General features: G+C 33.6%; 1 protein-coding gene across 14 annotated transcripts in view; it reads right to left on the bottom strand.

Moving 5' to 3' along the window:
- The window catches only part of LOC143258435 (laminin subunit beta-1-like), a 160,483-nt gene that overhangs the window by 44,728 nt on the left and 102,267 nt on the right, over window positions 1-13,488 (bottom strand). For all 14 annotated transcript variants that reach the window (XM_076517363.1, XM_076517364.1, XM_076517371.1 and 11 more), the window contains 4 exons: window positions 11,717-11,906; window positions 5,768-5,911; window positions 3,919-4,150; window positions 200-363 (listed from right to left, as the gene is read on the bottom strand). In XM_076517363.1, coding sequence (XP_076373478.1) covers window positions 200-363; window positions 3,919-4,150; window positions 5,768-5,911; window positions 11,717-11,906 — 730 coding nt within the window. The remainder of the gene's footprint in view (window positions 1-199; window positions 364-3,918; window positions 4,151-5,767; window positions 5,912-11,716; window positions 11,907-13,488) is intronic.

The following is a 13,488-nucleotide window of genomic DNA, read 5'->3' as shown; positions in this document are numbered from 1 at the left end:
AAAACAACAAAAAACACTAATATATATATTGAAGTGGATTCCACCCTTAAAAGTTTGGAAATAACCATGGTAATAATACAATGAGTTATACTTAGTTGAAAATGAGTACGGTTGTGCTTTAAACATTTTAATATTTTTACATGTAGAAGCAATAAACATTTTTAATTATTATTTTAAAAATCAAAGCAGAAGGCTCTACCTTTGTATCCTTCATTACAACGACAAATGACTTTTTGGGTATGTGCATCAAGATAACAACCTCGAGCATGATTTATTCCATTTTCTACAGTCCAAGGGCAAGGACAAGGTTGGCACGGAATGTTCACTTCACTTCTGGGGTCACCGTAGTAACCTGATATGCATCTATATGGCAAAACCACCAGTCAATTTTAATTTCATTTGTTAATAATATTTCTAAAGCTTAATACTTTCAAACAATGTATAAAAGATGGAAATAAAGTGTTTACCATATTTCTTTCAGTAACTCCTACATGATTCCTACAATAACTATATGTGTAAAAGGCAATTATTTTTTTATGATCTCAAAACATGGTACCTACAAACTCTACAGTTTGTTGATACGTAAAGCTCTGTGCTGTATGAGTTACAAATAAATAGATGCCATTATAACAGTTACTCCGCTTGTCTTAAAAGATTTGTTTTGCATATCTCCAACATTTTTAATAAAGTCTTGCTATTTCACAGAATAACACATTCCATCATGTATTCCATAACAAACAGTGAACCATTTAATTATTATTAATATACTTTATTGGCCAAACCATGGGTCCTGAAGGAGTTACTTCTACTTCAACATTTGTTATGTGAAATATTTATGATGACGAATTTAGAAGAAATCCACTTGAAGAAAGTACATATACATATATTGTAGAGACAGCTGAAAGTCAAAGACACAACTAACAAAAAATACAATATTGCCACATGCCTTATGTTCCTGATTTCCACAACAAAATAATTAATATTTGGAATACACATATAACCATATATAACATTCTAGTAAACTTTAAATTCAATCAAAAACCAGGTACCAAATTAAAATGTATACTATGTGAAAACTAATTTGACAAACACAATACTGATGATTTGCATATTATAGAGACAAGTTGAAAAATATAAACTAGATTCAATGAACACAAAAAACACCCTACCATGTTTTTGAATGTTGTATTTCAAATAAACACAATATAACCATAAAGAACACTAACATATTAAGTAGAGAAACAAAAGTAAATAAACAATAAATTAACCTGTTGTCTGCCAAGTATTTCAGCTCCTATGCTGGGTTTTTTCAGCAAAATTGAGTAATTTTTAAAACAAAGGAAACAAGCAACAAATACTATTTTTTCTCAAAGCCAAACTTATAGTAGTACACAAAATGAAGAAATATGTACAAAACATGAAATAATAATGCACAAAATGTCATTTTTGGGTATTGAAATACATGACACATTTAATAATTCACTTTTGTGTGAAATGTTTTGAAGCAGGGGTCAACACAAAGAGCCATTTTGCAATTAGTACATTAATATCTGCTTTCCCTCTTCATGGATTTGTCAGAGCACACTTTACACTTTCTAGTGGGGTACTTTTTCTTTTCTGTTTGTGGAATAAGTGTTGGAAAGTAACGTTCTGTGAGGCAAAGGGGGTTTTCCAAGGAAGGCCGGCCTCTGGTGGATTTTGGGCGCTGGGTGTGGTAATCTTCAATCAGGGTACAGATGACACCAAGTCTAAACTCCAGGAAAGACAGGTTGTTTCCCAGTGATTTGTAAACTACCAAAGCATTGTGCACTGCTATATCCATCATGTGAAAAAATACTCTTTTGTACCACTCGACAGCCTTGCGCATACTCGGATAAGCATGCAGCACACTGTCACATAAGTCAATCCCTTCCATTGTAATCAATGACACATTTTGGTTTTACAATAGCTGAACCAGTAGCACGGTTGATCTTTCCAGTCTTTTGCATGGCATTGTCATGTTTTGTACTCAACATGAAAATGCCCCTCTTATCCTTCCAGTGAAAAACACCAATACTGTCTTTTTGTGCCACTTCCATTTCTCCCCTTTGGATATTTGTGAAACATTTCGCCATCCCAATTCGATTTTTCATTACTGTCCCACACAAATAGGTGGCACGATCAAGCAATGAATTTGCTAAAGTGAGACTTGTAAAAAAAAATGATCCAAATAGAGCTTATAATTTGTCCAAACAATGGTTCCATCAATGTGCATACAACACATTCACCCTGTTTGCCCTCTTTAGTGCTGTACTGTGTAGATGTGTAGATGAAAAAGTCCCAAACATAGCCTGTTACACTTTCATATAGCTCATAACTTTTGACTCCAAACCTAGCCCTTTTTGATGGAATGTAATGTCGAAATCCCAGTTGATCCTTCCATAGTATCAAAGATTCGTAATACAAACATGTTTGTTTGGTACATATGAGGTTCTAAATTTTTCCCGTAAATGGTCAATAATGGGCTGTATCTTGTGCTGTCATTGGTCAACAATATATTCCTGGGTATTGTCAGCAAAGTGTAGCATCAATAGCAGCATAAGAAACCGGTTTTTTCTACAAGCACCGACCAAAAATGGGTGTGGCAAATAAAGGGTCAGTACTGAAGTACATGGAAATAGTTGGTTTCCTTTTTATGCCCATTAGCATTAACAGACCCATAAATTCATACATTTCCTTCTCATTAGTTGGCTTCCATGATTTTACTCTAGAATATTCCTTCAAATCAGCACAGGCCATCATAGTTTCTGCATACTTATTGGTTTCTGTTACAATATGATTGACAATTGTGGGAGGGAAGAACTTTTGAAAACAATGAAAGGGCTTTGAGTCTTGGCTGAAATCGTTGTACTGGACACCATGTTTTTCTTGGAACTGTTCTTACCACGACTTGCAATTTAACTTCCTGGTATAATCGCCCGTTTACCAGTGCTGGTTGATGGTCAGTTATTATCTTCACTAACATCTGAGCCTTGTATTTCCTTATTTTTCAAAGAATCTTCAAAATCCAAATCTTCTGAATCGCACTGCTATCTTCAAACTCCAAACCAAGTTCAAAATACAAATCTAATGCTTCTTCATTTTGTAACTTTTTTCGTGACGCCATTTTGGATCGAAAGTGAAACAATTTGTAAGTAGGTCAAATGCATGTATGGTGCTGACATCTAGCGTTGAAGTTAGACATTATTGAGAATGAATTAACTCGTCTGTGGCACTGTGTTACCGATCGGCTTGGACGAGTTATCTCGTCTACTGCACTGAACAGGTTAAAGCTCTTCTAACATAAGAACTTAAAAACCCACATTGAACCAGCACCAAGGAACACTTCTATACCTGTGTGTTGTTAATTATTTTCTAAATTTTAACTACCACAAAAAATAGATTAAATACATATACAATGTTATTATACCTATTGTGACTGTCATACTCACAACATGTAATCAATCATGACCACATTTTCAAATATCATTCTTTACCTGATGATGACTTAAGAAGGTCAAAACAATGTTACTTGTTTGCATTTTAAATAAAAGTTTAAACAGCCTTATCAGCCATTAATAATGTGTATAAATAATGAACAGTTGAAAATTTTAATTTTCATACATTAAGGCAGTAGATAAAATAGTTTTATCATAGTCAGCTAAGTAAAGTAAAGAAGTTAATTCTAATAACTTTGTATTTTACACCTACAACTCTCATTAGCATAAAATGTTAAGTTAAATATAGGTAAAATATTTGATATTAATTATTATGATATAATAACATTACTTAAGTACAATACAGTTTTTAAATAACTAAGTCTATATTTTTTTACTTTGATTTTTACTAAATCATACTGTACACTTGTATCCAAGTTAATATATGCATGCAAAAACCTGCCTATCACATCTTGGTCCTGTAGTAAAATTTTCACATTCCAAACAATATCCAGTTCTAGAGTCACAAATCTCTGTATGACCATTACATTCACAAAGTCTACAGTTGGGATAATTCCAGAAACCAGGTTGGCATTCATCACAATGCTGACCATAGGTGTTAATACGACAACGACACTGTCCTGTCTCTATATCACAAAAGTTGTCCACAGAGCCAAAATTATGGCAGCTGCATGCTAAAAAAACATGTGATAGTAATTTTAATATAAAAAGACCTAGTTCCTGTTATGGTAAATCTATGTTAGGATAGGAATTAAAAAGTTTAAGGTTATAGTTAAAAAAAGAAGTATTCTGTTTAAACAATCTACATGAAGCTCTACATTAGGTTTCTGAGAATCAGATGTTTCATGTTTATAGGCACAATTCCATTTTTCTGCTATCTAAAGTACACAAATAAAATTTTGCACAAAGTCTATACTAACTGTAGTTATCAAACATTTAAACCTTATTTAAACAAAAACATAAACCTCAGCAAGTTTTACCTTTGTTTTAATACATATAATACACACAATCAGATGAAAAGCTATAATCTGAATAATTCACTTGAAATTGATAGATATATAATTTAAAATTCTTAAAACTATTTACCAGGCTTGCATTCCTAATTCACACTAAATGTACATCACTTTAGTATGCAAATTACCTTACTTACATTTTGTATCCAACTCTTACTATATCACTTAAAGTGGAAGGGTTCACATACTTTTATAATACAAATGAAAAACACTTCAGGTAACTCTAAATTTAGTCACCTATTTTTTCATTTCTCTCAAATCAAAAGTGGGGTGAAAAGGAATCTAACTTAAATTATGAACAATTGAAAATTTTAATTTTTATATTAGTGCCTTTTTCATACATTAAGGCAGTGGATAAAATAGTTTTATCATAGTCAGTTAAGTAAAGTTAAGAAGTTAATTCTAATTACTTTGTATTTTACACCTACAACTCTCATTAGCATATAACATTAACCTGATAACAGTTTTTAAATAAAAACTTTGTTTTCAGGTTACTTAGTGCAAAGTGAAGTAGTTATTGTTTGTTGAAATAAATTCACAGCTTCCAAATAAAACAATAGTTTACTTTTTGAAGTTTTTATTGTACATTTTTATCATATAACTTAAGTAGACCATTAAGAATATTTTATTTGAAGGCTTTAATTGTAAACTGATTTTAGTTTTGCAGTAATCTTTCATGAAATAAATAGTATAATGTTTTTATGATGGAATGTACAGCATCTTTCAAAATTATTCATTTATCATTTCTTTGAAGTACCCTCAGATGCAAACAAATAACCATACTAGCGTTCAAGCTAGCTTATTACATAAATGATGTACTTCACAATAAAACAGAGAACTTTGAAATATTGTAACTTCTCATCTGTATCCACATTCAAGAGCAGTGTAAACATGGCCTTAAAATTAAATTTGAAATATTGTTTCTACAAATCAATTTTTTGAGCTTTACATATTTCAGTCATAAATAACCATACATATTATACAGTAAGCCAGTAATATGAATTCAATAAGTTTTGTAATAAATACTGTTTTATACTATATGTTATAACATACTTGTATACTATCATGAAATAATCATAAACAAGCAGTACCAACTATTACCAAATACTCAAGTTGTAAAAGTGGCTATTCTAAATGCTCTTACATTTATTTATATTATATAAAGTATGTACTTTAATCAAATAACATAATTTACACATGGAAGCTTTTGGTTTGCACCACAAGAACACATACAACAAAGAATAAATTCTGAAAAAAAAAAAACATATATATACTTACAAGTACATCCTTTGGGACCAAAACCATATGCACCAGGAGCACATCTATCACATCTTCTTCCTACAACATTTGGCTTACACTGACACTGACCTCCTAATGGGTCACACTGCTCACTCAAGGATCCAGTGAGATCACAGTCACACTCTAATGTGATATGAGAACAATAGAACAAGATACACAGCTGATACATTTAATAATTATCATTACATGAACTTAATGTCAACAAGTTGGAATGTTCCACCTTAAAAATTACGGTCCATAAAATTTTATGAATATTTTGGAATAAACGTGTGCTGCATATCTCGCCATATTTTTCATTAATGAGGTTTTTAGGTCCTTTTGAATTGCCAATAAAGTAAGCTAAAGTAATTTAGGTGTTTGACCTTATGCCTAAAAATTATTCTATGTTACACATTAGATCATATTACACATATATTTTACACATTTCTTCTCATTCTCATCAAATGCTAACTCAAACACATAATCTTTAATATACAGGCTTAATACTATTAATGTTATATACAAGTCACCATTATAAGAGGCCTAACTGTGGTTTACCAGCCAAAACTGTACTGATGAGCCTTGAAGAGGTGAAACTGCAATCCACAAAAGGTACAGCCAATCAAACGAAAGCCTCAAGGTCACAAATTATCTTTTTGAATTTAGCTGAGAATTTTAGTGAGAATGAAAAGAAATCTGCAACATATATATGCAATCATATTTGCCAGTTTAAATTATGACTGACACTGTGTAACATTTACATTAGATCTGTCAAATTGCTAAAGAAATATCAGAGTAACAGCAAGCATTAATATAGCACAAAGCACTACTAAAAACATCAATTTCTTTTTATGTTATTTTAGTACATTTTTTATATACAATATTTGTATTCTTTAAAAAAAAGGTAATGTCCATGAAAATGGTAAATATTAGTAAATAATAAAACCAATCATATTAAATTAATGGATAAAATTTAAAAAAATAAAACTTTTTGCCTTGTAATTTAAGATGTTATTACAGGTCTGAAGTTATGTGATGTTTTTGTTAGACATCACAACAGTTCCATGGATTCTACAGATTCTGTCTGAGGGTTTCTGCTTTCAGTTGCATTCATCCCCCTCTATCCACTTCCCAAATGTCCTTTCCTCCTCCTTGGTGTCATACTTCTTCCATTCATCTTGCCTATTCTGTTTCAGACCTACTACATGAAGAAGCTGTTGCATGGGTAGTACACATTCAACTAGTATTTTACTCCAATCCAATTGTTGCCCCTTGAAAGACAGAACACTAAGGACCTGTCCTGGTTAAACTCTTATCTGGAGCCACCCTGCTTCACCATGAAGTCCTATTTCTCACCTCATGGTTTTTCCCATGGGACTTTGGATGACCAAATCATTAAGATATATAGGTGCCTATCTTCCATTTCCAAGTGAACAGTTTTATGTCATTTTATTTGGTTTATTCACGTGAGTTGTGTCTTCCAATCCTTTTTCAGCTACATGAATTTTGTTTAGTGGTACTCTCTTCTGCTTGTCATTCTCCCTCATAAGGTCTTTCTACTCACTTTTTCATTAATAACTGGCTCTTGCCTCTTTCCAAATCTTGTCAGTCAGTCACATCTGCTTATTTCTTCAGGGAACTAAGCAGGTAGGGTTTTTTTTATTCAACTGGAAAAGTCCATTCTTAACTCCAATCAATATTTTATTTCACTGTGGGGTTTTCTTCAATTCCCATCTTCACTGGGCCCAGCCTTCTTCACTTTGGCTCCAGGATATAAAGTGGGCAGTCTCAATAGCCCTATCCTCTCCTTTTCTCACTGCTTTTGGGGATGCGGGCTTTTTTAGAAGCTCTCATTACCTTGGCTTGAGCTCACATACATTCCTTTTCGTGGAAGCTTCTTGAACAATGGAACTTCTCTCATAATTCCTTGGACCATCCCATTATTCATCTTCCTGAAATCAGGGCTGGCCTTACTTGGCAGCTCAATAGGGAACTGACCATAGTGAAAGCTGTCATTCCTTTACCTTGTCAGGTGTTTCATCTGTTTATCTATGTTTCCTTGATGAATTGGGGCTTTCTTTGAATCCAAAGAGACTTCCAAATGATAGTAAATTGAAGAGGATACTCTCCATTTCCAAAATTCTGGAACTTATGGCAGTTTTACAGGCCCTGTACTATATTCTCATGTTCCTGAGGGGCTGGATGATTATGGTTCATTCCAACTATTCCACTGTTGTTGGCTACATTACCAAGCATAGGGAAACAAAAGCCAGATCTCTGTGTTTTCAGACTCCAGATATTCTTCACTGGGCCCACAACCACTACATGGTGATATTGGTGTGTCACATTTCTAGCATTATGAATGTGGTATCTGAATGTTTATCTTGATCCAACCAGATTCACCCCATGGTGTTGTCCATTCTTCCACAGGTATTTAAGTGGGTGTGTTCTCAACTGGGAACACTGCATATAAACCTAATTACCTCTCACTGGATTGCCAAAATTCCTTCTTTTTGGTCTCTGGTTTCACACCATTCAACTCTGAGAGTAGATGCATTCATTTAGGATTGGAGGGGATCTTCACCCACATGCCCAACCTCCAGTCAGCCTTCTTTCCAGCCTTTTCACTTATCCAGACCACTCCTTTTTGTGTCCTACCTGTTGCCCATATTTGCTTGTTTGGATGTGATTCCCTCTGCTTTCCAAGCCTATACCATAGGCTGTGGGTTTACTAGGTAGTAGAAAGGAATAGTGGGAATTTCATTAATCCATTCATGCACATCACTAATCAGATGATGAGGCACTTGGCTATCTTAAGAAAGTTATAGTCTCTCCTCCAGCAACTACAACCAGAAATAGTTTATTCCTACATCCCCAAACTCCATCTTCCCACATGGATTTTGTCTGGTTCCTTGCCTTCAGCTTCTAAACTCACCCCTTGTGTTGCTTATTTTTTTTCCCATTCCATTCAACCTTCCTCCTTGTCTCTGTACCAAAAACAGTGGTGTGCCTTCAAACTTGGTCCATTTGTAGTGGCTTCTGCCCCTCCCATCCTTTGGGAGATTGTTAGCATTCCAATATTTACACCATGAATGTTTACCATATCCTTCCTGATTCCTTTTATGCTATTCTGTATCCTGATAAGGCCTTCCTTCTCTAAACATTTGCTACTTGGGCAGATAAAGTGGCTTTCTCTCCTATTTTCTTACTTTCCATTTCCCACCTGTACTCCTGTTCAGTTCTGGATAATTTATTTGTCTAGTTCATTCTGTGAGAAGTTATGTGGCTCATACGACCCCCTTTTATATTATAATTCCTGCCTATTTATTCCAAATACTTCCTATGTGTCCCATGAACTATCCCCTATTGCACTCACTGGTTGGGTTCATCAACTCATACAACTGGCATATTCTGACTTCTCCATGGAAAGTTGTTATCTGCACAATGTTTATTTGCACCCAATTCATCATCTAATTATGTCTTTAGCTGCACACCTTCACCAGCCTTTGAAGAAAGTCATTCAGGCTGTGATGTGGACAACTCCTAATACATTCATTGCACATTATCTGCAAAATCTTCCTTGGGCAGGTATCACCTTCCTCCTATTGCAATTCTACACATTCGTTTGCCTTTCTTGGAGTAAATCAATATAGTACTCTTTTATAATCTTTTTAGTTTATACATATCATATTTCAGAATCCCACCTGGTGGTAGATGTTGCATTGTCAGACATGCTTCATTAAATATGAATAATTGTATACTGCTAACTACTGAAATGAGGTATTAAGATAACCAGCAACTTGTCTAGTGGTATGTGTATTTATATATATAATTTTTACTAAAAGTTACTAGTTTCATTTATAAAGAACCATCACTCATGGTTCTCATGAGTAGAGCAGATGGATATTTCTGTCCATTCCTATTTACTTAATTCTTATGATCAGAGAGTATCTGCTTTTCAAAACAGAGAACTGCAGACACCTATTTCATTATCTCCAATATGGCATTCCTCCAGCTTCTCATCATATATTCCCAATTTCTAGTGAAGCAAGAGAGTCCTCACCACTCTAGACAGTTAGACTTTGGAAGTTTCATCTTGAGTGGGTATTGAAAAACAAAATTAAACTTTGTAGCCCATGTGTATCCACACAGTGAGAAGAGGGTTAGAGTTTTACAATCATTGCAAAACTAGCCAATGAATTATCCAATAATATTCAGTATCCAAAACATTTCCCCCAGATGTTTTATGTGGGCAAACTGCACTTATTGATAAAAAAATTTCTTATGCAAGGTGCTTTTACTGGATGTTTTCTGCCCAGATTGGTTACACTTGGCATAACCTGACATAGCTCAAGGCACTTCCCCTGAATGTTTTGGCTAGATAAACCACACTTGGCATACCCTGATGTAGCCCAAGGTACTAACTGCTTTTGGCACATACTTATACAAGCCCATTGTTGTTTCCTCACTAGACTTTCTGTGTTTGTCAATGCCATGCAATTTCAAGTCATGGTTATACAGCACTTTTCCATTATTTAGTGCTATACATCTCTCTCCTGAGTGCATTGTTGTTGTTTTTTCTTGTGTTAATTAATGTGTGAAGAAAATACCTGTTCCAGAAGTAGTGCTATATCCCATAGGTATGCTTTATTTTCAGTTTTTTTGCATGTTTGTTTTTCATTGCAGTCATTTTCTGCTTGTTTGGATACTGATGCTCCCCCATTGGTTCCTTCACCTTTGCAGTGTGGGATTTTTCTAGCTCTGGATGAATGAAGGTAAGGCCATTTCAGAAGCTAACATTTTGTTATACTCAAAATGTATTTTCATTAGGTACTTACTTCAACTTATCTACTTCCCACCCTTCCTACCAACTCATATGCCAACGTTTCTGGTTTTTACTTGCCAATTCTCAATACTGAGGATTGCTCTAGAAGAGTAAAAGAAGTTAGCTGCACCAGTATGGATGGTACAGTATGATTTGTGGAAAGTAGTCACATAATTAGCACGTGTTCTGAAATGGCATGGAACTGATTGGATATAAGAGAGTGATGTGCTGTTAATGAAAAATTTTAGCAATGCTTGGATGGCAGTCCAGGGTTTATTGTTTGTTAGAAGGAAGGCATAAAGTTACACAATGGACTATTTATGCTCTGCCAGCTACGCATATCATACCCCATTTTCTAGCATTGAAAGTCTGCAGAAATACCACTGTACTACTGAGGACTCTAAGACTCAGGTGAGAGAATGTAAGTACCTATCAGAAATACAGTTTCAGCTTAAGAAATTGTTAATATTTGAATGAGCCAGTACTATGATTAATAGACACAGCCACTTTCAAAACTTTTGCCAGTTCAACAATTATATGATTCGGTAACCTCACAATCTTTAATAAAACAATGATCAGACAATACAAAATCTTCAAAACTCTGCAAACAGAGTTTCAGTCCATAGAGATAGGCCATCTTCAGGCAAGAACAATTACATATTCAAAGTCTAATAGTTGTTCTCAGCACTGCAAGTGTTGAATTATAAATATTTAACATAGATAGTAAAATCTATTTATAAAAATTGTAAACATACAAATACATAAAAATAAAAACTGTAGTGTGAAATTATACAGAATTTAATTAATACAGATAAGAGTTCTGGGATATCTGTTCAAATAAGGTTTTAATGCTTTGATCAGTATAGCATCTATGATGTTTCTTCTATTTACATGGTTTCTTTTAAATGTTGAAAAGCATAGGATGTTCTTTTCGAGTGTTTTTCGACCCTTGCATTCAGTTCTCTACCATTTTTGCCTGAATAATATTGTTCACATGTATTGCTTTGGCATTTTTTTGTTTTGTAAAATTCCTTCCAATAATTTTTTTTTTCATGATTATAAGAAATTCTCCAAAACAAAAAAATGATAAAATAAATTATAAGTGTACAAACAAAAGAACTTACTTAGACCTCCCCCAAATACATAGAAACTGATGCTGTAAAAAAACTTTTTGCATACTTCTGGTGGTTCTCTGTCAGAGACAGAAAAAAAAACTTCTCCACAGCGAAATCTTTGAAATTCTTCACGGTGTTTATCACCTCCAGGAATTTCATTAAAAAATGGTATCCTATCAATCTGAGGTATCAGTGCAAGCTAAAAAAAACAAGCAAACCAAATTTCCATCTCAATACTGATTACAGACTGAATAAATTAAAATACACATACTAAAAATAATGTATCTGTTTATAAAAATATATAGCAGAAATGCCAAATAATATGATATTAATACCACTGTATATAAAATAATAATAGCATTCTTTACCATGGCTTGTTTATTAACTTATTTGAAAATAACACAAGAAAATATTACTAAAATTGTTTGTTTCTTAAAAACCATTTATATATTTTAATAACATTATATACATTAGCTTTCAATGGATAGCAAAGGTCATGCGACGACCACCTAGAAACTACAGTTTTCACCCAAAACCAATTTTCATAAGTCAATCAAAATTTAACTGCACCATACTATCAGCAACCATCTTATATTTCTAATTGTTTTTAATATATTCAATGAACTATAATGTACAAGTTAGCTCAAACAATACGTCATAATAGACTGAAAACAACCATCACAAAATTAGCTATTTTCAGTGGTTATATCATCAACAAAGTTAAATACTGTATAAATGAATTATAAATAAAAGACAAATATTCAAAATCCAGATATATATAAACCTTTACAAATTCAATGTAAAACATTATTTTCAGTATAATTAACAATATGCCAAAGCATACTCATATGACTGACATATAAAATTGCATTTAAACTCTTCATAAATATTGTTGGTATTTTTTTCTTGTCTTTGCATCACTAATAATAAAATAATATAAAAAGTTGTTAACTATGATGAAACTCCATAGAATGGACGGCAACTGCCTGTTGTGGAGACATAAATGTAGAGGACGGCATTTCAAAAGCCTACCACTTTTCATCTTCAAGTCAGTATGTGTGCAAAATGCAAACGCAAACTATCGTGGCAGGGGTTTAGTTTAGAGAGAGAGAAATCGTAAGAATTCTCTCTCCAACTGGGGTGTTCAGGAACGTTGTGGTTCCTCTTCGTCCCCTTTCGTGAATTGTTATTAGGTTTAGTCTTATTTATTTATTTATTAAATAATTTTTTAATCTTTTTTATTTTGGGTGGAGGATGTCACTCTAAATGTTATCTTGGACGGAGGCAAAGGAAGCAATGGAGAGAATGGCCAGTTCCTGTCCCGAAAGGAAGAAGTCAAGCAAATATGAACATGAATTCAATTCAAATGACCCGACTCAGGGTCTGGCAATAAAGTTGCCTGGGCTGGGATCTAAAAATCCAATGCCTAAGTTTTTGCTGTGGAGGGAAACGGAAGTGCCCCGAGAAAACCCACTTTCACAGGACAGGCGCCGAAAGTTTTACCTGTCGTGTGCCCGATATCTGAAAAAAAATGGAATACATATTATTGACATGAATTTATTTCTTTAGCTACTTTGTTGTGTAATTTGTGATTCTTGAAATATGTTGTAAGGTGAAATGTATTTTGTTGGTGCACTAGTTAATTTGTATAGTGATGCCATTAGTTTGTTTCTATTTTCTGCTTTTAGATAATATTTGTGTGTAGGTGTTGTCGGTCTTATAGTGTTATAGTGTCCTGGTGTTTTGTGGAGAGTGTGTTATGATTGGTTGGATTATCACTG

The sequence above is a fragment of the Tachypleus tridentatus genome, chromosome 8, assembly GCF_004210375.1.
Source record: "Tachypleus tridentatus isolate NWPU-2018 chromosome 8, ASM421037v1, whole genome shotgun sequence".
Taxonomy (NCBI): Eukaryota; Metazoa; Arthropoda; class Merostomata; order Xiphosura; family Limulidae; genus Tachypleus; species Tachypleus tridentatus.
The sequence above is the reverse complement of the archived record's forward strand: the minus strand, read 5'-3'. Positions and strand labels throughout refer to the sequence as shown.